We start from the raw sequence: 22,438 nt of genomic DNA, 5'->3' as shown, positions 1-22,438 counted from the left end.
TAGATACTGTTCACCAGAACAGTTTAACTAGCTGTTCAGGTTTGCTACGTGATCAGTCTGTGACCATGAGTATTGATGGATGGAGCAATGTTCATAATGAACCAATAGTTTGTGCAACAGTAACAACAATAAATTCAGATATCTATCTTGCAGATACAATTCATACTTCCGGCCATTCACATACTTCTGACAATTTGGTTGACATTGCTATTAATTCATTAACAAATGCGAAAAACAATTTGATTGTAAAGTTCACAGTGCAGTAACTGATAACGCAGCAAACATCAAGAAGCAGATTGTTCAAGTTGTTAAACATTTTAGAAACAACAATTTTGCTGCTGCTACATACAAAGCAAAAGAGGGGCTATGACTTATAATGCCCCAAGATGTCAGATGGAACACATTGGCTGATTGTCTTGAATCCTATCTAAAACACTGGCCGATTCTGTTAACAATTTATGAAGAAAACAGGACAATAATTTAAAAGATTATTAAAACTATTATAAATAACCTTGGTGTAAAATAAAGTGCAGAAGAACTGTTACAAATGCTTAAACCAATTGCTGTTGCATTAGACTTGATGCAGCAGGACACTAGTACTATTGGTGACAGTGTAGTGATATGGAAAAATCTTCAGAGGGAATTAAGTCCAAAGATTAGCCAAGATGCTAAGAAGAATTTATCCAAAAGAGTACGACAGACAATGACCCCAGCTCATTTCTTGGCTAATATTGTTAATCCTAAATACAGAGGTAAAGAATTAACTGATAAAGAAATAGAAATTATAATGGACTTTGCACCTACAAAGAATTCAGATTTTCTTCCACTTTTGGTTAACTTTAAAGCAGAAGCAGCACCATTTCAAAAGTTTATGTTCCATGATAACATTGATCAAACTATTAGGCCATGTGATTGGTGGAAATCTCATAATGATTGTGTGAATAAGGAATTACTGAAAGTTCTTGAACTTACTACAGTTGCTTCATCTGTCGGAGTTGAAAGAACCTTTAGGACGCCCGCAGTGTATAACATGTTTAGGCATATGAATCCATGCCAAGCGAGAATCTACAATAAAATATGGTTCTTGAAGTCTAGAAATAATTTACTTCTTGTTTTACATATATTATTCTAAACACATAGTTACAAGAACATCGCAACAAATCTATAATTTAACCTGCATCTGGATCACTCCTCCCAGATGTCCAACTCTTCTTGCTGATTTGGTGCTTTTTCTGCAATTTCAGCTTGCTCTGATAAAAAGTTGTTATTTGCTGTACATCTCAATGAATTTATTGAATCTGTGTAGGAAACATTGTTAGATGCACTCATTTTAGAAGTATTTGTTGAACAAATACTAGCTGATATGGTTGATACATCAATACTAATAGGTGAGTCAATTGAATTAACGGTTCCAACTGCAGAAAACGTTGTTAAACTAATAGCATCGAAAACAACTAATTTTACTGGTAATGATGATGCTCCTGTTTGTTTAGATATTTTTTTAGATGTTACTAAATCATCTTCTTCAATAAGTTCATTAACTACCATGACCTTTCCCTTTGCCCAACCTTTACTTAAAGCTCGCAAAAGACTCAGGCGTTGTTCAAGTGTCTGACCTGTAGATTCAGATACAAGAGTAGCAGGAAGTGATGTCTCTTGCACAGCAAGTTTAAACTTCTCATGCTGAGAATACACTTTTATATTTGGAGTAACATGAAAATCTACAGTTGCAGACTTTTCAACCATGACTGGGGTACCAAAGGCTCTTTGATGTTGACGATAGTACTGTAATTTCCACCTCTCAGAACACAACTCAGTATCAAACAAAATTATCCCAAGCATCTGGCGAGCTGCAAATATGTGACAACATGGTAAACTCATTGACTTTCGAAACATACAAGAACAAAAATTTGAAGTTACTGTATGAACACCTTCATGGCTGTTCGCTATGAATTGGCCATGTTCTCCTGGTAATAATGTAACTTCTTTAAGCAAGCTCATCTGCTTTAGAACATGTCGAGCAGCATACAATGTCAAAACTTTTTTATAAGCTGCCTCAGCAGAATTGGGATCAAATACATCAACAGAAACTTTTTGCATTTGGAAAATTGTCTTATGATCCCTTTCATTACGCATAGATGTTAAAACAACATAGAATTTATCAAGAAAGTCTTCTAAGGAGCTATTACATTCAATAACTTCTTTTAACTTTCCGTTGAAATTTTCCAGGCGGTTATTGGTGCTATTCATGAAGTTTCCACTGACAAATTTCAAACCAAAAACCCACTCATCACGAATATTATGCCAATTGTTGTTATAATAATCTATAACAGTGGAAGGAGCTGATGAAACAAATAGTCTAAACAATTCGTCATAATTTTCCTCTGAGGTTGCATAAGCTAATTTCTGAATAAACTCTAGAGATGAAATTCGTTCCCCACTAGTTATCCCAAGTTTGACAGTTGTAATTTCACGACTAAAAGTTCTGAAATACAAGATAATGTTGGCATCTCAGAAAACTCAAAATATGTAAGATTCTGTAAATAATTGAACAAATTTAAAATAAATCCTAACTCAAATCTGAACAAGAAAATATTCCTTAATCAAATAACTAATCATATATAAACAATGATTATTACCGCAGGGTATGAAATAAACAGAGTAATAGAGAAACCCCTGGAAAAGCACCACGCAATACATCTCTCTATGTCAAGTCTTTATCTGTCATGAATAGACTTGTCTTTGGCCAAGAAATATTATAACTATTAAACAGGCCTTCCCAGGAGAGGCGTGCGGTCGCACGCCTTGAGTGAACGCGGATATATTTTTTTTTTTGGATAACTCGGCCACGCTTTTTTAGCATATATTAAAAATAACGCATTTTTAAAAAGACGCTGAAAAAATCAAATTAAATTCGTTGTATTATTTTGTAATTTTTTAAATAATTTATTCTTTTCATTAATAAGGAAATAATAACATAAAAATAATATATATATATATTTTTTTTGAATTTTTTTTTCTTATAACAAATTTTTATTTTTTTATTTTACATTTTTTTTTTTTGAATTTTAAATTTTTTCGCATAAGTATGTCTTTTTACAAAAAATAACTTCTAAGTTCTAGAAGAATTATTATCTACAAGGTTCTTGATAAGTATATGAATGTTTAGCTCATTCGGTTAAGACATTACAAAGCGCCGCGGAGACCCGGGTTCGCATCCCGCGTCGGTAGAGCATATTTTTCAAAATTGATTAAAAAAGTTTTCGGTCACATTTTCTGTTTATTTTTTCGACTTGTCTCAAATATGGTTGCTGAAAATATCAACACCTAAAAATATATTATAAATAATTATAATATAAATAAATATAAATAAATAAATTTTTTTTTTAATGTTTACTAGACATAAAAAAAAAAATTGTAATAAGAAAAAAAAAATTTTTATAAATAAGTATAAATATATATATTTCATTTTTATGTTCATATTTTTATATTAATAATAGGAATAAATTATGAATAAAAATAATAAAATAATACGACAATTTAGTTAGGTTTTTTCAGCGCCTTTTTAAAAATGCGTCATTAATATATGCTAAAAAACCGTGGCCAAACTCTCAAAAAATATATATATATGCGTGGTCACTCAAAGCGACCGACCGCACGCCTCTCCTGGGAAGGCCTGATTAAATCTTTCAATGAACCAACTAAAAATTATGTACAAAAGATTTCATAACTTTTAAACAATCTTTTTTCTATGTATATGCATTTTTTTTGTTGTAAGAATTTTGTGTGTGTGTGTGTGTGTGTGTGTGTGTGTGTGTGTGTGTGTGTGTGTGTGTGTGTGTGTGTGTGTGTGACTCAAGGACACCTAATATTGTCAGATTGTTTTATTTAATATTGATTTCATCTGCTATAAAGTAAACACATCAAAGTCAGATATAGTTAATAAATCATACCCCAGAGATGCAGCATCTTCACGTGTAAGCAAACCTACAGCAGCTATTTCACTTTCACCTATAAAAAATACTTCTAGTAACAAGCACATTTCAAAAATCTAACAAAAAAAGCACAGCAGTAACCAAATTCAAAATTAGTAACTAAAGTTATATAAATAAGGAATCCAAACTTACCAGCTCCATCTTCACATAGCAGAATATATACTGGCAGACAAATTTCTAATAATTTATAAGTTGCATCCATGCATAAAAATTCAGGTAATGCATTGTAAGCATTATGCATTGAAGTATCTTGGAAGAAAAACCCTTGTAAATTATCTTCTGCATCTGTTAAAACATCTACATTAGCATCTAAAACGCATATATATATATATATATATATATATATAAACATATTTGTATATATATATTTATGCATATATATTTATATATACGTAAATGTATATATATATATATATATATATATATATATATATATATATATATATATATATATATATATATATATATATATATATATATATATATATATATATATATATATATATATATATATACATATATATATATATATATATACTATATATATATATATATATATATATATATATATATATATATATATATATACATATATATATATATAAACATATATATATATATATACACATATATATATATATATGTATATTATATATATATATATATATATATATATATATATATATATATATATATATGTATATTTATATATGTAACAATATGAAAATCATAAAATGAAAACAATGATAACTATAATTCTTTACAAAAAATGTTTTATGACTTTCTTACTGTATTTTTCTTTTAAAGTCTTAACAAAACTTGTTAAATTATTTCGTGTATCACTTTTGTGTGCAGAAGCAGCAATATTTGATAAGTCACGAAGAGTTATCATTTTGCCAGTCTCCTTTGACAATTCACGTTGAAGTAGCTTTTTGTTAGCTTTTAAGCGTAACAAGTTTTCTGCTTTTGCAATAGCATAATTAGTGAGTCTTCTTTGATTTGGTAAGTGCTTATACAAAATCTATTTTTAAAAGCAATTATTTTATTCGTTATAATCAAAAAATACCTACGACATATAATCTAATATGGTTTCTAACCACAATACCTTTCCAGAAAATGTCAGTCACAAAATTTTTCAAAAATTGCAGGATATTTCAAGAATTTAATTCACATATTTTGAGGACATTTTATCATAAATGTTATAAGTAATTATAACTTACTTCAGATACTTCATGATTATGTTCATTGTTTAAATCTTGCAAAATTAATGTTTGCCCATCTTCTGATACTTTAAAACTTAAGAAGGATGGACACTCTTTTTTATAAGTTCTATAATAAACATGTTCAAAATCGGTTATTTTTTCATGAAATAAATATGCTATCCTTTGATGAAATAAGGCATTTAAATTAGAACATTGTTTATTTCCTATGCATAAATAAGTTATCAATTTATTTTTTAAACCTTTATTTATAATAAATTCTTTATTAATAGTAACAAAATTATAAAATAAAAAAAGTACTTACGAAGTTTGACGTTTTCCATAGCCTTTATTTGTAAATTTCTTTCCACCATGTATGCAACAATACTTAATATAGTAATACTTTATCTGTGGAGCTATTATAGCAGCTTTTCTTGGAATGGTTTTTCTAGCAGCTTCAATTGTTTTGGCGTCACGAATCCACAACTGCACAAAATGAGAATCTTTAATTTTATACAAACTATAACAGTATTCAATAGTTTTATAGTTTGTTTTAACAAGAGATCAATATAAAAATAGTACTATATTTACCAGAACAATATATTCTGTAAGACAGCGATTTTAATATTGATCAATTTTTAATGTCAATATATATTTAGTCTGTTCAGTAAAAAATAAGAGTGACATTGTAAACAATAAAAAATCATAAATAAGGACAAAAAAAAAACAGAAATAAAAAACAAGTCACCATACATATCACTATGAATCAGAAAATGCTAGAATTTGTATTACAAAAGATGCTAGAAAGATACAGAAAATGCTTGAGTTAAAATTAACATTAAAAAACACATTATAAAACATTAGCAAACAAACCAATAAATAAATTGCAAGCCATGCATTCGTTTTCAGATGTTCTTGAGCTTTCATACTATAGAATTACAAAAATTAATTAGTCAACTATTGAATCTGAAAAAGCTGTTTTAGAGTTGCCTTGACTTCCGTGTGAATAAATAAAATATGGCGTATAACAAATAAGACGAACTTTTATTTTTGAAAATTACTAGGAACTTACTTAGTATTTCGTTTAATCCTGGTAAGTACTTAGTAGGAACTTACTAGGATTAGCAGGAAATTTATAAACGTGAATTTCATTAGCCATGACTAATGGGAAACTTATTAAGTTTAGCCGTATTAAGCGAAAACTTACCAGGATTAGCCGTATTAGCAGGATTAGCAGGAAGTTAAACAGGTTCCTAGTAGTATTGGCCGGATTTTTTTCTCGGGTACTAAGCCGTATTTAAAAAGCTGGTGGTTCCGTCGACATATGGGGATGTATATCAGGCTCTGGCGTTGGCTATCATAAAATATACGATTGAAGATTAAACCAGTATGAGTATCGCGATATTTTGGAAAACGCGTTTACCCCTAGTCGCGATTTGTTCTAGGCTGATCAAAACTGGTTATTTCAACAAGACAGTGCTCCATGCCATACATCACATTAAATCACTGATTATTTTCTTAAAAGTAAAATTCGGCTTATGCCTTGGCCAGCACGATCACCAGACTTTACGCCGATCGATAATCTATGGAGCTGGACGGATTATCAACTAACAAAAAAGCAACTAACTAGTCACAAAATGCTCAAACAAGAACTGACCAAACTGTGGCTAGAAATACCAATCAAGATGATTGAAAACTTAATTGAATCAATGCCAAGGCGAATACAAGCATGTATTAAAACAACGGGGAGTAGTATAAAAAGCGGGTTCTGGCTCATTTTTTTGATTTTTTTTGATTTTTTTGTGTGAGCTAGAAAGTATGATACATTTCAACCATTTTTCAACATGTATATTATGAGATCTCTTCAACTAGAATGACATGGTATTCATTATAATTATAAGGTGAAATCTAAGCCTAAGCGTAAATGAAATCTACTTTGCATTAGGTCTTTCAGACTCATAAGAAGTAGTTCTTCGAACTTAGCTACGCATAAAAGTTAATTACTCCTTTTAACTCAGAAAAACTTCCAGATTTCCCAACTTGCTCATCACCAGAGTTTATTGTTACTACTAATCTTCAACCATTAGTAACGCTAGGCATGGAGTCATTTTTACCAAAATTTCTGTAAAAAGAAATAGTAGTTGTAGAATCAATTTTTGGCTTTGATTGACACAATAGTCCAGATGATCTATTGGCAAATGAAGTAATATTAATTCCATTCCATGAAGATAAATAAAAATCTACTAAACCAGATGAGCAATATATACATCTGCTATTATTTTCGTATCCAGGAAATAATAAATTACTATAGTTATGGGGTGTCCAAGGTTGAATAACTGAGTCATTATTTTTAGGAGAATCGATTCCGTCATACATCCGTACTCTTGATTCCCACCAATTTCCAGATTTACCGATAACATGCATTCTAATATATTTTAAATAAACACCATTTCTATTACTTGCAGTGTTCAATAATATATATTCATTACCATAAGTTGTGTTCAAATATCTAAATGTGGATGAGTATAGTTTAAGATCTGAAATAAATGGGGGTATTAATGAAATATTTGCTTGTTGCGTTGAACTTATTGTAATAAAAGATTGCAACGAATATGTAAGTGGATTTCTAGTTTTATTGTTTAATTCAATTTTTAGATTATTTTTAAATGGTAAATCAAGTGTAAAGTATCCCCCTAATTCAATATTAGAATGCATATTACAACCTTGTAAAGTGTTAGTATAAAATGGTCCACCAAGTGGAGCGAATAATAAATCACAAGCTATACTTCCTATGCAAAGCGTATGATCTGCATATATCCTAATAAATACGTTACTTGATACACTTCCATTAGGGTTTGTTCCTTTAAATTCTAACCATAGTTTTCTGAGAATACCAGGACCACTATTTTGATTAAAAACTGCTGTTCCATCAGTACTTGGTTCAAGAGTCTGGGATTTTACTCCCATGCATGTTAAACTTGAATTTGGTACTATTTCTAAACTGCTAGGATTAAGTATTATTGTGTCAACATAATACTTTGTAGCAGCATCATTTGGAATTGTAGGTTCTGCTACATTTATTAATTTGTTTGTATTCATGTCAATATTACTAGTTGCATTATTTTGTCCATTTCTTTTAATAAACATACTATCAGCTTGAGATGCTGTTAATCCATTTGAAACTACTCGACTTGTAATTGAATAAATTGTTGTACGTCCGAGTTTATCAACAGGCATTTTATATATAAAGAAGAAAATTACCATAGATTATTAATAATATTCTGAAAATCATATCCTTCATCTAGTTTTTTTAAAACATAGAGACACAAGTGTCCACAGAATGAAGTATTTCCAAATTGAATTCTTTGACTTTTATAATAAACAGGACTTTTTAAATAATTAACAATTTCAACAGAAGGTGGTAGCCCATAAGAGTCAAAACTTAGTTTTTTATCTCTATCTTTGTACCAGCAAATCCAGTGAAATCCTTGCGTACTCGAATCTCCTGTATTTAATATTCCACATTCTTTTCTTTGTGCATTTTTTGGTAATTGATCTCTTACAAATACACCTTTAAATTTTTTATTTTTAATACTTTTGCTGCGTTGATCAATTGAAAATTTGTTATTGGTTCATTAGGTAGAATTATTCCTTCAACATTGACAAGTTTATAAATATTTTCCATTTTTATTTATAAATTATTTTTTTCTCAAAAAATAATTTTTAGGCTCCCCTACCCCTTGGGCTCCTTTACCTCTTTTCCTAATTGTCCTATTGTCTTATTTTCGTTTAGTTTGTAGTGTCCATATGCTAATGTGTGTATTCCATCTTCTAAAATAACTCTTTTATCGTCTTCTGCGCTTAATGCTGTTTTATTGATCTCTTCTGTGTAAATTTCATGTGAATATGATCTTATTACATTCATTTTCCTAATAAGATCTCTTTTATTTAATAAACAATCTTTGTAATCTTCATGTGTTATATACTTTTTAACAACGTTTTTCTTTACTCCTTTACATTTTTGTTATCTTTTCCGTGTACATTGTAAGAATACAACTTTGATCTGAGTCCTACAAATTCTTCAATTTGTGCTCCTCCAGCCTCATCTTTAAACATTCCTATTACTTTCTTATTAAGACCAACTTTAAATCCTACATTATTAATTGCTGGGTGTTTTGGGTTAAGTTCACTTGTATCAAATTTGCTTTCAATATCTTTAGAAATATCGGAATAAAAGTCTTCTGTTTTAATTTCGTATCCTAAAGAATTTGTATCTGTGAATAATAGTTTTGCTCGATCAGCATATTTTTTCTTTATGTATTTATAATGAAATTCATACATTAGAGTTTTGTTCAAATCCAATATACACATTCCTAAGTAAATTGGTTTAGCATATTTTAACTTTGTTCTTTTCATATGTATTGCAATTAAGTTTTCATCAAATATTGTTCTACTTTCAAAGTTTGGTTTTGATGCTAGTTTAATAGCTTCATTTCTGTCTGTTATTAATCTAATATCAACTCTGTTCTCAATGTTCTCCATTGTTTTTCCAAATACTGAGTTGTTAATGAGTTTAAAAAGTCTTTTTCAAAATCATTCGTTGCTTTAGTTCTAAGGTTTGTATTTAGTTCAATGTATTCATTGAGCCATGCTCTTTCTTCAAATTTTATCCCTCTGTGAATTTTAGTAATTTTAATCCTAATAATTCATATAATTTTAGATTTTCATAATGTACTATATACTTTCTCTTATTATTCAAGTTGGGGACTAATTTTTCAACTTTATCGGTATTTAATCTTTCAAGTGCAAGTGGATAATCATTATGTTCATCATGTAGATGTTCAGGGTAATCTAAATCTACTTCTAGTATACATGTAATTGATTTCCAGTTTTCTATTTCATTTTCGTCCATCCATTTAAAACCATGTGTTGGAAGTGGTTTACTCATTGCCCATCCATATAGATTATTAGCGTCTAGATATTGTATGAATGTTGATTCTTTGCTTTTGTCATATTCGTCATCCTAACCTATTGGATATCATAATGATTCCACCTCTTATTCCTTTCTTTATCATTAGGATCATATCGTAATCTACAGTTCTAATTTTACTTTTGTTTTCTTCAATGCTGCATCCCAAGCTAATCCTGGTGATGTATAATACCAAGCAGGATCTAATTTATAACAATTCATACAAACATCTCTAAAATTTTCAAAGACGTCAGCTAGTAAAAGCACATCTAAAACGTTGTACAAGTCATGATAATCTCTAAATATTTTGCAATGAAACTCATTCCATTCAGTTTGTGCATGTAAGTAATCTTCATCACTTTTATCTTCATCGTTCAATTTTGAAAAAAATAATTCTTTTGCTGGTAATTGGGTTTCATTAAATTTATCAACAGAGTCTACCCAATCATAGGGGTATACGCCTTTTTTTAGTAATAAATCTAATTGTTTCCCTGAATATAATTTTCCAATATTTTTGCACTGGTCTTTTGCTAAATTCTTTGATAAAGCATCTAAACTAGAAGGCATAAATCTATAACTATCTAAAAAAAGAAGCTCACGTTTAACTTCAAACTTCTTACCTTCTTTAATATACTCATCGACTTTAATTTCTCTAGAAAAACTAATATACCTTTTCTTCATTGTTTGGTATGCAACTCAATTTCCCTCCTGATAATTTCCTTATAAATAAGTGAGAATCAAAACCAGATAAATTGTAAAATAGTACTGGAAAGAATTTTGGAATTTCATAATTTAAATTACAACTTTGATGAGCACACCTCTATATTTTCCTGTAATATGGCAGTGGTCACGTACTTTATCATTATCCAAATCTTTTCCGCAAATGTGACATTCAGTTGCTGCATTAAAATCATGCTTGCTTTCAGAAGTAAATATCATATTCTTTGGAAATTTAATCATATAACAAATTTTCTTAATATCTTCTTGTAAACTATCAACAAAAATTTGTGCAACATCATCTGTTTCACTACTTGCAGTATATGTGACTGGTCTGCTTTGATAAAAACTTTTATCAAAACATTTAATATAATAACAGAATGAACTTGGAATATGTTTTTGATATTGTTTAGTATAAGATTCATTCGGATCGGGTTCACAAGTGTCAATTTGTTTTATAAAACTTTCAAAGTCGGCATATACTACAAACAGAACTCTCATTGATTTATTGTGATTAGTAAATTGCATTGTTGAATTTGGTGGTGGAAGTTCGATACGTACTGAATCATGTGTTTTACAATACGGTTTATGATTAGATAAAGATTCTTCAGAATTAAATCTTAACAAACAATTTCTACAATAGTGTTTTTTGCAACGTTTATTTGATGTTTGTGATGAAAGTAATATGCTTAAGTTTTTTATTAAACAGTAATGATTGGTTTCGCCATTTGAGATTAATAGAAAATCTATTAAATGTTTGCGATTATTATTCTTTGATACGTGCAAAATATGAACTTCTGAATTTTCATAACCATATACATTGACACTGATATCTTGATTGTTCTTCTCAAATTGTGTGATTTGATTATGATACAGGAAAATCTATTTTATCCCAGTTTATTTTTTCAGCTTGATTTTTAAGCTCTTTATCTACTGTTTCAGAATTTTTAGCTGTTGGATTTAATGCTCTTGTGATGCACCACTTAAAACATTGATTATCTTCATTCTTTGTATTAATTATTGCTTTTTTAGTTGCTAAATTTTTATCAAATGGAATATATGATGTAGCTTTAATAGGATTATACTCAATAAAATCGATATCCATCTTTTCAACAGAAACAAATCTCCAACCTGATCCTAACTGTTGAAAAGATGATAAGGATTCTAAAATTTTCGTATGACCCAATCCAATCGGCAATAGAATTAAATTTACTTTTTTTAGTTGATTCTTTTTTTGCTGTCAATGTATTTACTGTATTTTTAATTGTGTTAGGCACATATGACATAAGCCAATTTGTAGATGTATTCACTGTATTTTTAATTGTATCAGGTACATATGACATAAGCCAACCTGTTGTAGATTGCGATGGTCTTTGTTCAATCGGTGTGTTACTCACTGATGTAGATTGCGTTAGTGTGCGCTCAACAGGTGTGTGCGATAACGCTTCTTCTAATTTGCTTCTTCTCATTCTAGAATAATTTTTAATTCCTCGCTCTATAGCGATTTTTTTAAATTCTTTCACTGTTATTTTTGCCATTTTTATATGTCAAGATTATATATATCATTTTTCAAAATATTTTTTCTTATCATATAGAATTTTTTTTTTTTAATTTTTCAGAATATAATATTGCAATTGCATTAAAAGATAAATTTTTAATTGAATTTCAATTAAAAATTCCACATTTTTCTCGCTTTTATCTCAATATAATTTTCTGGTTCTTTAAGGAATAATTTGAGAGCTTTTTCATAGTCATATGTGAAGATATTTGGATTATATGATAACCAATTCCAATTTACTTTATCTAAATTCTTTTTTAATATTTCAATGGCATTTGAATTTGCAGATAACATATCCCAATCTACTTTATCTAAATTCTTTTTTAAAATGTCATTTGCATTTGGATTTTCAGATAACCATCGCCAATTTACTTTATCTAAATTAGCTTTTAATATCTCAATCGCATTTGGATTTTTAGACAAACAAGTCCAATCTACTTTATCTAAATTAGCTTTTAATATCTCAATCGCATTTGGATTATATATATATTTTTACTGGATGTATTCTAGGTCTTCCAACTGATTTTTTCTCAGTTACTTTTTTCACTTCAGCCATAATAGATTCTTTATCTAATAACCCATTTTCCATTGCAATCATTATCAATGTAGCGATATTGTCAGATGTTTTTGAAATGTTATTTTCTTTTAATAAACTTTTTAAACTTTTCTTTGTATAATACATTTTTTATTATATAAAAAAAAATGTTTAAATAATTTTCAAAAAAAATTTAATTTTCAAAAATTTACTTATTAAATTTAATATCATTTGCTTTAAGTTTCATTATCTTATCAGATAATACAAGAGCATATGCTTGAGTATTTGCTGGTACAGCTGTATTAAATGTTGCTCTAATTTGTACTGGTATTGATGATGATTTTAATGTTTCTGATTGTTTACTAATATCAAAAACAAAGATTGGGTATAAATCTCTATAGTCAGAAGGACTTATGTTGCTGTTTGCGATCAATTCGGTCATCCCATAAAATTTTTCTTTAAACATAGATGCTTCCCTATAAATTCTTGAAATTTTCTGATTTGGAAATGACAAATCATAATCTTCAGTAGGATATCTGGTATTATTAACCATATTGAACATATTTTTCAAGTCACAATGATCAAATATTGAAGCATTGACAGTTTGGTCACCGTTAGCTCTATTTGTTTGAATTCCGACAATAACGTATCTAGGATTTTCAGGAGGTGTATGTAAGGGCAATTCCCAATTAAATAAAGTAACTTGTTGAACATTTGCAATATAACACTGACGATTTCTAAAACTTACTGGAATGGTCACTTTATTTTAAATTTCATCAATAAGTCTTTTTTTTTCTTCACATGATGGTATCAAATTTGGCATCAGAAGTTGTATTCTATTAAGAATAACTTTTCCTGCAGCTGCACCAGCAAGTCTAAAAATTGCATTATCATCACTTTGTCTTACAAGAGTTATTGTATGTTTAAGACCATAAATAACATTGTCGTAATCATCACAGAATCCAAAAATGTGTCTTAAAGGTACGCAAAATGAAAATGACCCTTTTGTAGTTCGTTTCTGAATTAGGTATGCTTGTCTTGTTGCAAACCCTGTGTTATCAACAAGTACTGCTGTTGATGTGGTATCTTTATACCACAATTGATTTAGTCCTTGTGCTAATTGAAAGTCATTTGCATAATTAAGCATTCCTAACATTGTAGTTGCTTGACCTGGATTATAAACAGCTTCTATCTCTTTGTTTGATAATTGGTATGTTATTCGATTAAATACTGCATCTGCATTAGCATAAGCTGCATCTGCATTAGCATAAGCTGCATCTGCATTAGCATAAGCTGTTCCATCAGCTTTAACAAGTTGCCCTTCAAATAAGAGATACGCTTTAAATGGAAGTGCTAACAAATCTTGTTCATTAATGCTGATTCTTATTTCTCCAGGACTATTTAGATTTGTGCCATTAATGGGTTCATATATATGTTCTTCATATCTGTCAATTCCATTATCTATCTCTATCGGTTCTGTAAAATTAAATACTTCAAAAGTTGTCATTTTATTTTTTTATATACAATATAAAAAAAAAATTTTTCGATTGACGATTTTTAAAAACGATATAAAAAAATTTACGAAAGCTAAATTTACGCAAGTCGAAGGCCGCGTCCCATTTTAACTAAATCTTCTATTCTTACAGCATTTTTATTTGATACTTTGCATGGGCGACCTTTGCATGGAGCTTTTTTTACAGACCCCATCATCAATTTATTTATATTTGTTATTACCTCTTCTTCGTCATTTTTTCCATGCGAAGTAGGTCTTTCAGATACTCCAAAACTTGAAATTAATTCATCAATTTTATTATTAACAGGTTGTGACGCTATTTTTGATGACGCTTTATCAATTAATTGTTTTCCTTTTTCAACTGTAGCATATTTAGCAGCTTCAATCGCTGATTTTGAAAGTTCTTTTCCTGCTGATTTAGCAGCAGTTATTGCATTTTTTCCTAAATCAGTAGCAGCCATCTTTTTCAACATAGCTGATGACACTCTTGTTTCATTTGATGATGCTGCTTGTCTAAATAAATTTATTAAACTGTCAAATATACCACTTCCTCCAACAACATGTTTCTTTATATATCTCCTATTATTAATAACTAGCATTTTTTTATGTACAATATATTTTTTTTATATAGTTATAAAAGATTTTGTATTACTTTATACTGTGAACTATCGATTTCACCTTGTCCTAATAATTCATCACAAATTGCAACACCTTCATTTCTTGCTCCAGTGTTACCTGCTTTTCATGCAGCTATACACAAATAAAGCCGATCAACTAATGCATCAGGGTCACTAGGAAGAATTATAGTTTTTACTCTACCTCCAATTCCTTTTCCTCTTGATTCCTATTATCTTTTATGTCCTTCCAAATAGGCGATATTATTTCTCTGTATTTTACACTACGAGAAGACTTTGGTTTGTATGGGTTTTCAGTAGTAATTGCATCTGTTTGTATTATTATATCTCGATAATTGTGAAGATCATCTTCATTATATACTCCTTTATTAGGATAAGACTTTGTTAGTAATTCCCAAAGACCAGGAGTACCTATGTATTTTATTCCATCTATATCTATATCATCATTATTAATTAATATTGGAACTTTTCCTATAAAAATTTACCCTCTTTAGAATGTATTCCAAATGTAGTGTCTGTAGACTTTTTACTATAAGTATACATCCTACGATAGCCTGTTGCAATTTTTCCCAACTTTAAAAATTCATCAGAAGGCATTAGATCCTTCGGATCCATAAGAAGTACTTCTTTAGATCCATAAGTAAGTATTTGAGGATATGCATTTGAAAACGTAAGATCAAATTGATTAGCTTGATCTTGCAATTTAGATATATCCTCCTTTATTTGACTATCAATTAATGGTTTGTACAATTTTGATAAGTCTATCTGCAAATTAGAATCTCCAATCTTTTCACTTAGATCATTCTGCTGTATTCTTTTTTTACTCTCTGATAATTCTTTTACAATTTGATCTCTCTTTTCAGTGTCTGTAATTTTTAAAAATGACATTTTGTTTTTATATAAAAAAGATTAAAAATACAACATAAACTTTTATGTTGTGTTTAATGTTTTACGTTACGTTTTACGTTTTACGTTACGTTTTACGTTTTAGCAAACTATTTAAATAATCAATATTAAACGTTCCACAATTCTTTTTAATCTTAAAGTCTTTATAAATGATATCATTTGTTTCTAATAATCTTAATATAAGTGCCATTGATAAAATACTTTTTATTAGTTTTTTTCTTTGAAATCACACTCTAATTGAAGTACATATTTATCTATAATTCTTAATTTATCCTGTTTTTTAACATTATTTCATTGTTTAAGTGATTCTTAAATGTCTCTTTCTACACAATAAAAATCTTCATTCCAAATAAGTTTATAAAGTTTATTTCTCTCATCATCACTATAAGTTGATGGTATCTGAAAGTTTCCACAATCAGTGATAAATATGGAGTGACTTCCTGAATCAACAATAAAACCTCCTTTTCCAAATCCATGAAGTTCCGAATATTTTTTTTTATTCAAACCTCTTTCACGTTTACTACATTCTAAAAAGAACGGATATAAATGTTGCATATCTTATTATTTGTCAATAAAATGTTAAGTGACTATTTTTTTATTAAACCTACTTTGAATTACTTTAATAGCTTCTTCTCTCCCTTGGTCGATTAGTGACAACTTTGTTTGTTCATCAATTTTTAACTTTTATTCTAATTTGCTCCATTATTGTCAGAAATTTTTCAAGTTCACCAAGTATTAACTCAAATTCCTTGTCATCTCTATGCCCATCTACTAAAGCTCTAGAAATATAATTGCTTATTGTATTTAGTTTTGAATCAGCAAGCACTTTAATCTTTTTATGCTTTTCTGCTTTTAAATTCATTTTTTTATTAACTTGTCCGCCTATTATTGACAACACACCTGCTCCTAATGTTGCACCTTCACATGCAATAACTACTGGTGCTGCAATGATTGTTAATAAAAAACCAATTCCAATAGTTCCAAGTGCCATAGTGCTTGCTAGTAATGCATTATCAATTGCAGAAATTATTTTTACAGCTCTATGATATTTTTTACTCAGCGTTATTCTCTTTTCTCTCTCACGCTCTATTTCTTTTTGAATCTCGCCAATTTTTTGTAACCAATATGATTTTTCTTCAGGTGAATTAGTAACAGGGTAAATATTGTTATTCTCAGTAGGTATAGCTGAATAAATGTTATTGTACATTTTATTATTGTATTCCATTTTTAATAAAAAAAAATTAAAAAATTAACACAATAGATTAACAGAACAAAAAAATCTCCTTTTTTTATTAACACATCAGAATAAGATTTATTTACAATTGTTACTATAATATCATCAACAGACTCTGCTATTATACAATCTTGTAAACTTAACATTTTTAATTTAAGTTCATGTTTTAATGAAACTAACGCAACACCTTTATTAACTACTACACCAAACTTTAAAAGAATATATTGATGTGATAGAGATTTTATTGCAATGTCGTGTTGTGCAAATACATCATATCTTCCATTTATTAATAATGCAGGATGCTGTAAATTTTTATGTGGTTTAAAAACTATAGGAAATGGTTCCGGTTGTTTATATTTGTTTATAAATTTATGCACTGGCATGCTATTTGACATTTTATTATATATAAATTTTATTATATATAATTTGAAAATCAAAGAATCCTATTTAAAAATGGAATATTAGCAAATGGAGAATTTGGTCCTAATAATAAACCTTATCCTGTTGATGTATAACCATTTTCAGCACGTAAGTACAGACCATCACCTACAGAACTTCCTTTACTCCATGGTCTCAAATATAAACCAGATCCTGCACATGTTAATTTAACTCCTTGCCCCTTCTTTTTCATGTACACAATACCATTTCCAGCAATTTTATCAACCATAGCTGACCCAGCTGCTGAACCTACTCCTGAAAGTGGTGGTATAACTCTTGATGCTAAAGTACCAAGAAACGGTAAAAGTGCACCAATAAATCCACCCTCTATTTTAGAATTGTGTACTAGTTGTGTTTTACTTAAAATAATTGATACACTAGTACCTTTTTCATATGCTTTTCTAATTCTATTCAATTGTGTTGTTGTTACAGCTAATACATGCTCATCATTTAAATCTGAATGCGATAACTTAGTACTAGCTTCAATACCACATTCAATTGCATTTTTAAATTTTTCTATTTGGTTTTGTGAAAGATTTATTTTAATATTAGTATATTTACTCATTTTGTTATAGTTAGATTATTTTTTTTCTCTTATATGAAATCTAATAGCTAATTTTTCTCCTCGTAAATTTATCAGATTTCCATCTTGATCAACCAATTTAGTCTTCATCTTTGAAATTATTTTTAGTGTTATTGTTGCATTCTTGTATTCGTTTACATATATATATATTAAAAACAACTATCTAAGCGTTTTTCAACCCTTTTCTTCATAACATAAAATCGTATATAAATATAAAGTTCTAATTCCCAAGACAATTATAAAACAACAATAGTCATTAAAAACCATAAATGAATGCGTGACTTTCATCACGTTTATCTACGTGACTTTTTCCACGTTTATCTACGTGACTTATACCACGTATATGTTATAATTTTAATTCATCAACTTTAATAGAACAAGAATGCAACAAGCTATTTTTGCCATTATGCCACCAGTATTTGATGGCAACCATCAACGGTTTATCTTTCAACTGCGAACATATATTGTAGCAATGGACATTGACGAAGCGAAGAAAAAGACGATAACATTAACATGTTTTAATTGTGGAAAATTTGGACATTATGCACTGGACTGCGAGTTTTAACTCCATTAATAATTTTACTATTTTCAGTAATTTTTTCCACAATATACTTATTTATATCATCAATCTCATAACTACCTTCTAGAATGTTTATATCTATCCAAGTCGCTTCATTATCTGAACTATATCTAAAATTGTTATTTGAAGAATCAACATTTGGAAAACTGTAGAATGTAGTAAGACCAACTAATGCCATTTCATAATCTTTATCTTCACTTAGTTGTATAATAGGAACAAACTTCTCTTTTATATGACTACTTTTATCATTCAATATTATATACATTTTTTTTTTTTTTTTTTTTTTTTTTTTGTTATTTTTATTTATTCAAAATAAGTTTTACAATATAAGAATGAATAAAATACCTATAGTCAGAATTACAATTTTGTTAACGTTACAACAAGAACGCGGATACTCGCAGAAGATCATAAGATCTTGTCATCGAGAACCGCCTAAACAGATTTTAAATAATAAATAATCCTTAAATAATTCATAGACAAATATTCACACATAAATACAAATATAATTATTTATACATATTTAAACATACAAACATGTAAATAAATATACTTACACATCAATATATATATATATATACACATACAAATAATACGCACAAATACACATACATATATACGTATATATATATATATATATATATATATATATATATATATATATATATATATATATATATATATATATATATATATATATATATATATATATATATATATATATATATATATATATATATATATATATTTTTAAGTTAATATATATACTTTAAGTTAAGATAAAAGATTTCGTATATATAAATTACGATAAAATATTTCCTAAGAGTATTAATAAAAAACAAAACAAACTTAAAAATATATCAGAATGTTTTCAACTGAGAAAAGAATTTCTTTCAATTTTCTTTTAAATAAGAAAAAGTTCCATTCATGAGAGAAATCAAAAAGTTTTAACACTATTTTGTTCCATAAAAATGCTCCTCTAAATGAAATACAAAATTTACCAAAATTAGTTTTGAAAACTGGTTGAAGAATAAAATTTTCATTACGCAAATTGTATTTATTTTTAACTTTTAAAGAATATAAATTGTGAAAAGAAATTGGAAATGTGCGAGACTTACATTTAAACATAAAACACAATACATTAAAAATATTAAGTTGATATATATTAAGAATATTCATTTCGTTTAAAAGAGGCTTAGCATGATAAAATCGATGTTTAAAATTAATAAGTCGTGCAACATGTTTCTGTTGGCGATAAAGTGGTTCTAATTTAGTTTTACTTACACTACCCCAAGCCCAGTGGCGGATCAAGGTGGGGGGGGGGGGGCTAGGGGCTATAGCCCCGGGCCCCACAATTTTAAGGGCCCTGATTCAAAGTAGATAATTTTTTATTAACTCTGAAAATTAAATCTTTTATTAACTTAAAAGAGCCAAAGTTAAATTTACTAAATTGTCTGAAAACAAAAGCACAAAAATAAAATAACTGTCAACAAAAACGCTGCATTATATATTTTTCCGGTCTTTGACAACGATGGAGCGCAACTACTTCTACAAAAAAAAATTACTAGATTGGTAGCAGTGCCTTATAGCAATAATTGAATGTAACATTTGTACAAATTGCTACAAAAACAATTCTCTTCGGATAATTATTAATGACTTGAATAATTATATTGTTATTGAAAATGCATTAACGATTGCAATTCTACAATTCTTTTGTACTTCCGCACAAAAGAGTTCTTGTGTGAATGCATTTAATAGCTGAAGCGCTAAATTCGTGAAAGAGAAAAAAAGAACAGTTTAACACTTTTCAGGTTATACAGTTATAATTAAAATGCTAAGAAAATATGAAAGTGGAGCTTGTAAAAGAAGATTGAAGAAAGAGAGAGCGGAAATGGTAGCTAAACTTCCAAAAATGACAAAATTTTTTTCATCAAACCAAACTATAATGCAATTTCCACAAACTGTAGATAATAATAAAAACAATGAAAGAAAAGATGAAAACAATAACACGGAAAATGAGGTAGCCTGCCAAGGTCCTTCAAATGAAATTGAAGAAGTTGAAAGTGTTGAATCTACAATGCATAACAATGAGCTTGACTCAGGTACTCCAATATTTACTATCTTTAATGACACCTCTAACATCTGCTAAACAAACAATTTACTTTTTAGGCAGTTAATATTTTTATTCTATAAATTGTCACTTATTATTTTTTTATTAGGCTTATTTATTATGATTTTTTTTCCTAGATACCATTCTACGCGAAGACCCTGCTTTATGGCCATTACAATTAAAGGAAAATGAACGAATGAAGTATTTAAACAAGGGGTATGCTTTTTTTCAAAGTAAAGACTCTAATTTTGAATCTTCGAAGCGGATGTTCAAAAACCAGTACAGATATTATTCGGTTAAATATTTTCAAAAAGTGATGAATCTGAGACTGAAAACACATTGATTCCTCTGGATGTTTTAAATTGGATTGTTGAAACCGATATTATTGATGTATTTCCAAATGTTTATATAGCATATCGCTTGTTTCTAACTATTCCCATAACAAATTGCGAGGCTGAGAGATCATTCTCTACTCTTAAAAGAGTTAAGAACATGCACCGATCAACAATGGTCCATAGTCGTTTAATTAATATAGCAAGATTAACTATTGAGTCAAAATTATTAGAAACTTTAAATTTCAGCGATGTGATTGCAGAGTTTGCGGGGAAGAAAAGCAAAAAAAAATCACTCAACTTAATTCAATAAAATAAGTATAAAATTTGTATATAGATAAATATCAGTGATAGCGTTTTCAAGAAAATCTTTGTTTTACTCATTTTTGTCGTTGTTAATGGTACGGGGCCTCCTACTTTTAAATAGCCCCGGGCCCCGAAAAGTCTTAATCCGCCACTGCCCAAGCCGCATTAGCATAGTTTAGATGGCAATGAATAAAAGAGTGGTAAAGCTGAATTAAAGTATGTTTATTTAGCATGCTTCTTATTTTAAATAGTATTCCTATACTTTTGGAAATTTTAGAGGATAAGTTTTCAATGTGTTTTTTCCATGTCAGATTTTCATCAATAAAAACCCCTAAAAAATTTGTAGCCGTTACTCTTTTAATTTGAATTTTTTATATACAAAAAAATTATTTTAAACTTTAGATGGAAAATAAAAATTATCTAATCCACTTCTATATTTTCCATTATCTATTTTAGAAGATAAATCTATGACAACAAATCCATGAGGTTCTGACCATGCTTTTTTACAAAAATTTTTAAACTCATCTTTTCCCATATCACTTGAAACATGATCATTATATATGTGATTTAAATTCTTTGAATCTTGAGGAAATAAGCAAATAAAATTTGTATTTTCTTGTATAGTTTGCCTAGGTAACATAAAATAATTTTGTGCAAGATAGAAACAATCTACATTACTATGTCTTCCTCGTATATAATATTTTTCACACTTGTTTTGCTTTGTTAAATGTAAATCATCAAATATCATCAAATTATTCCTACGAATATCTAGATCTTTAGGATCTGGCACATCTTCTTCCGTTTCAAAAAACTTACACTCCATATCTGTTT

General features: G+C 28.5%; 2 protein-coding genes across 2 annotated transcripts; both read right to left on the bottom strand.

The window, feature by feature from the left end:
* Positions 1–1,185: 1,185 nt before the first annotated feature.
* On the bottom strand, positions 1,186–2,725 carry LOC136080315 (uncharacterized). The gene is made up of 2 exons (XM_065796933.1): positions 2,640–2,725; positions 1,186–2,485 (listed from the first exon to the last, which is right to left on the bottom strand). Exon 2 carries the CDS (start codon positions 2,248–2,250, stop codon positions 1,186–1,188), a length of 1,065 nt encoding a protein of 354 aa, XP_065653005.1. The 5' UTR covers positions 2,251–2,485; positions 2,640–2,725.
* Positions 2,726–13,739: 11,014 nt separating this feature from the next.
* Positions 13,740–14,480, bottom strand: LOC136080314 (uncharacterized). Its single transcript, XM_065796932.1, has one exon. The coding sequence runs from the start codon at positions 14,478–14,480 to the stop codon at positions 13,740–13,742; it is 741 nt and encodes a 246-aa protein (XP_065653004.1).
* Positions 14,481–22,438: the final 7,958 nt, after the last annotated feature.

The sequence above is a fragment of the Hydra vulgaris genome, chromosome 05 (assembly GCF_038396675.1).
Source record: "Hydra vulgaris chromosome 05, alternate assembly HydraT2T_AEP".
NCBI classification, from domain to species: Eukaryota; Metazoa; Cnidaria; class Hydrozoa; order Anthoathecata; family Hydridae; genus Hydra; species Hydra vulgaris.
This window is presented reverse-complemented; position numbering and strand designations above follow the sequence as displayed.

What these genes read in the sequence shown, in the direction of transcription:
- LOC136080315 (XM_065796933.1), bottom strand. Translation starts at nt 2,250, where the DNA reads ATGAATAGCACCAATAACCGCCTGGAAAATTTCAACGGAAAGTTAAAA.
- LOC136080314 (XM_065796932.1), bottom strand. Translation starts at nt 14,480, where the DNA reads ATGACAACTTTTGAAGTATTTAATTTTACAGAACCGATAGAGATAGAT.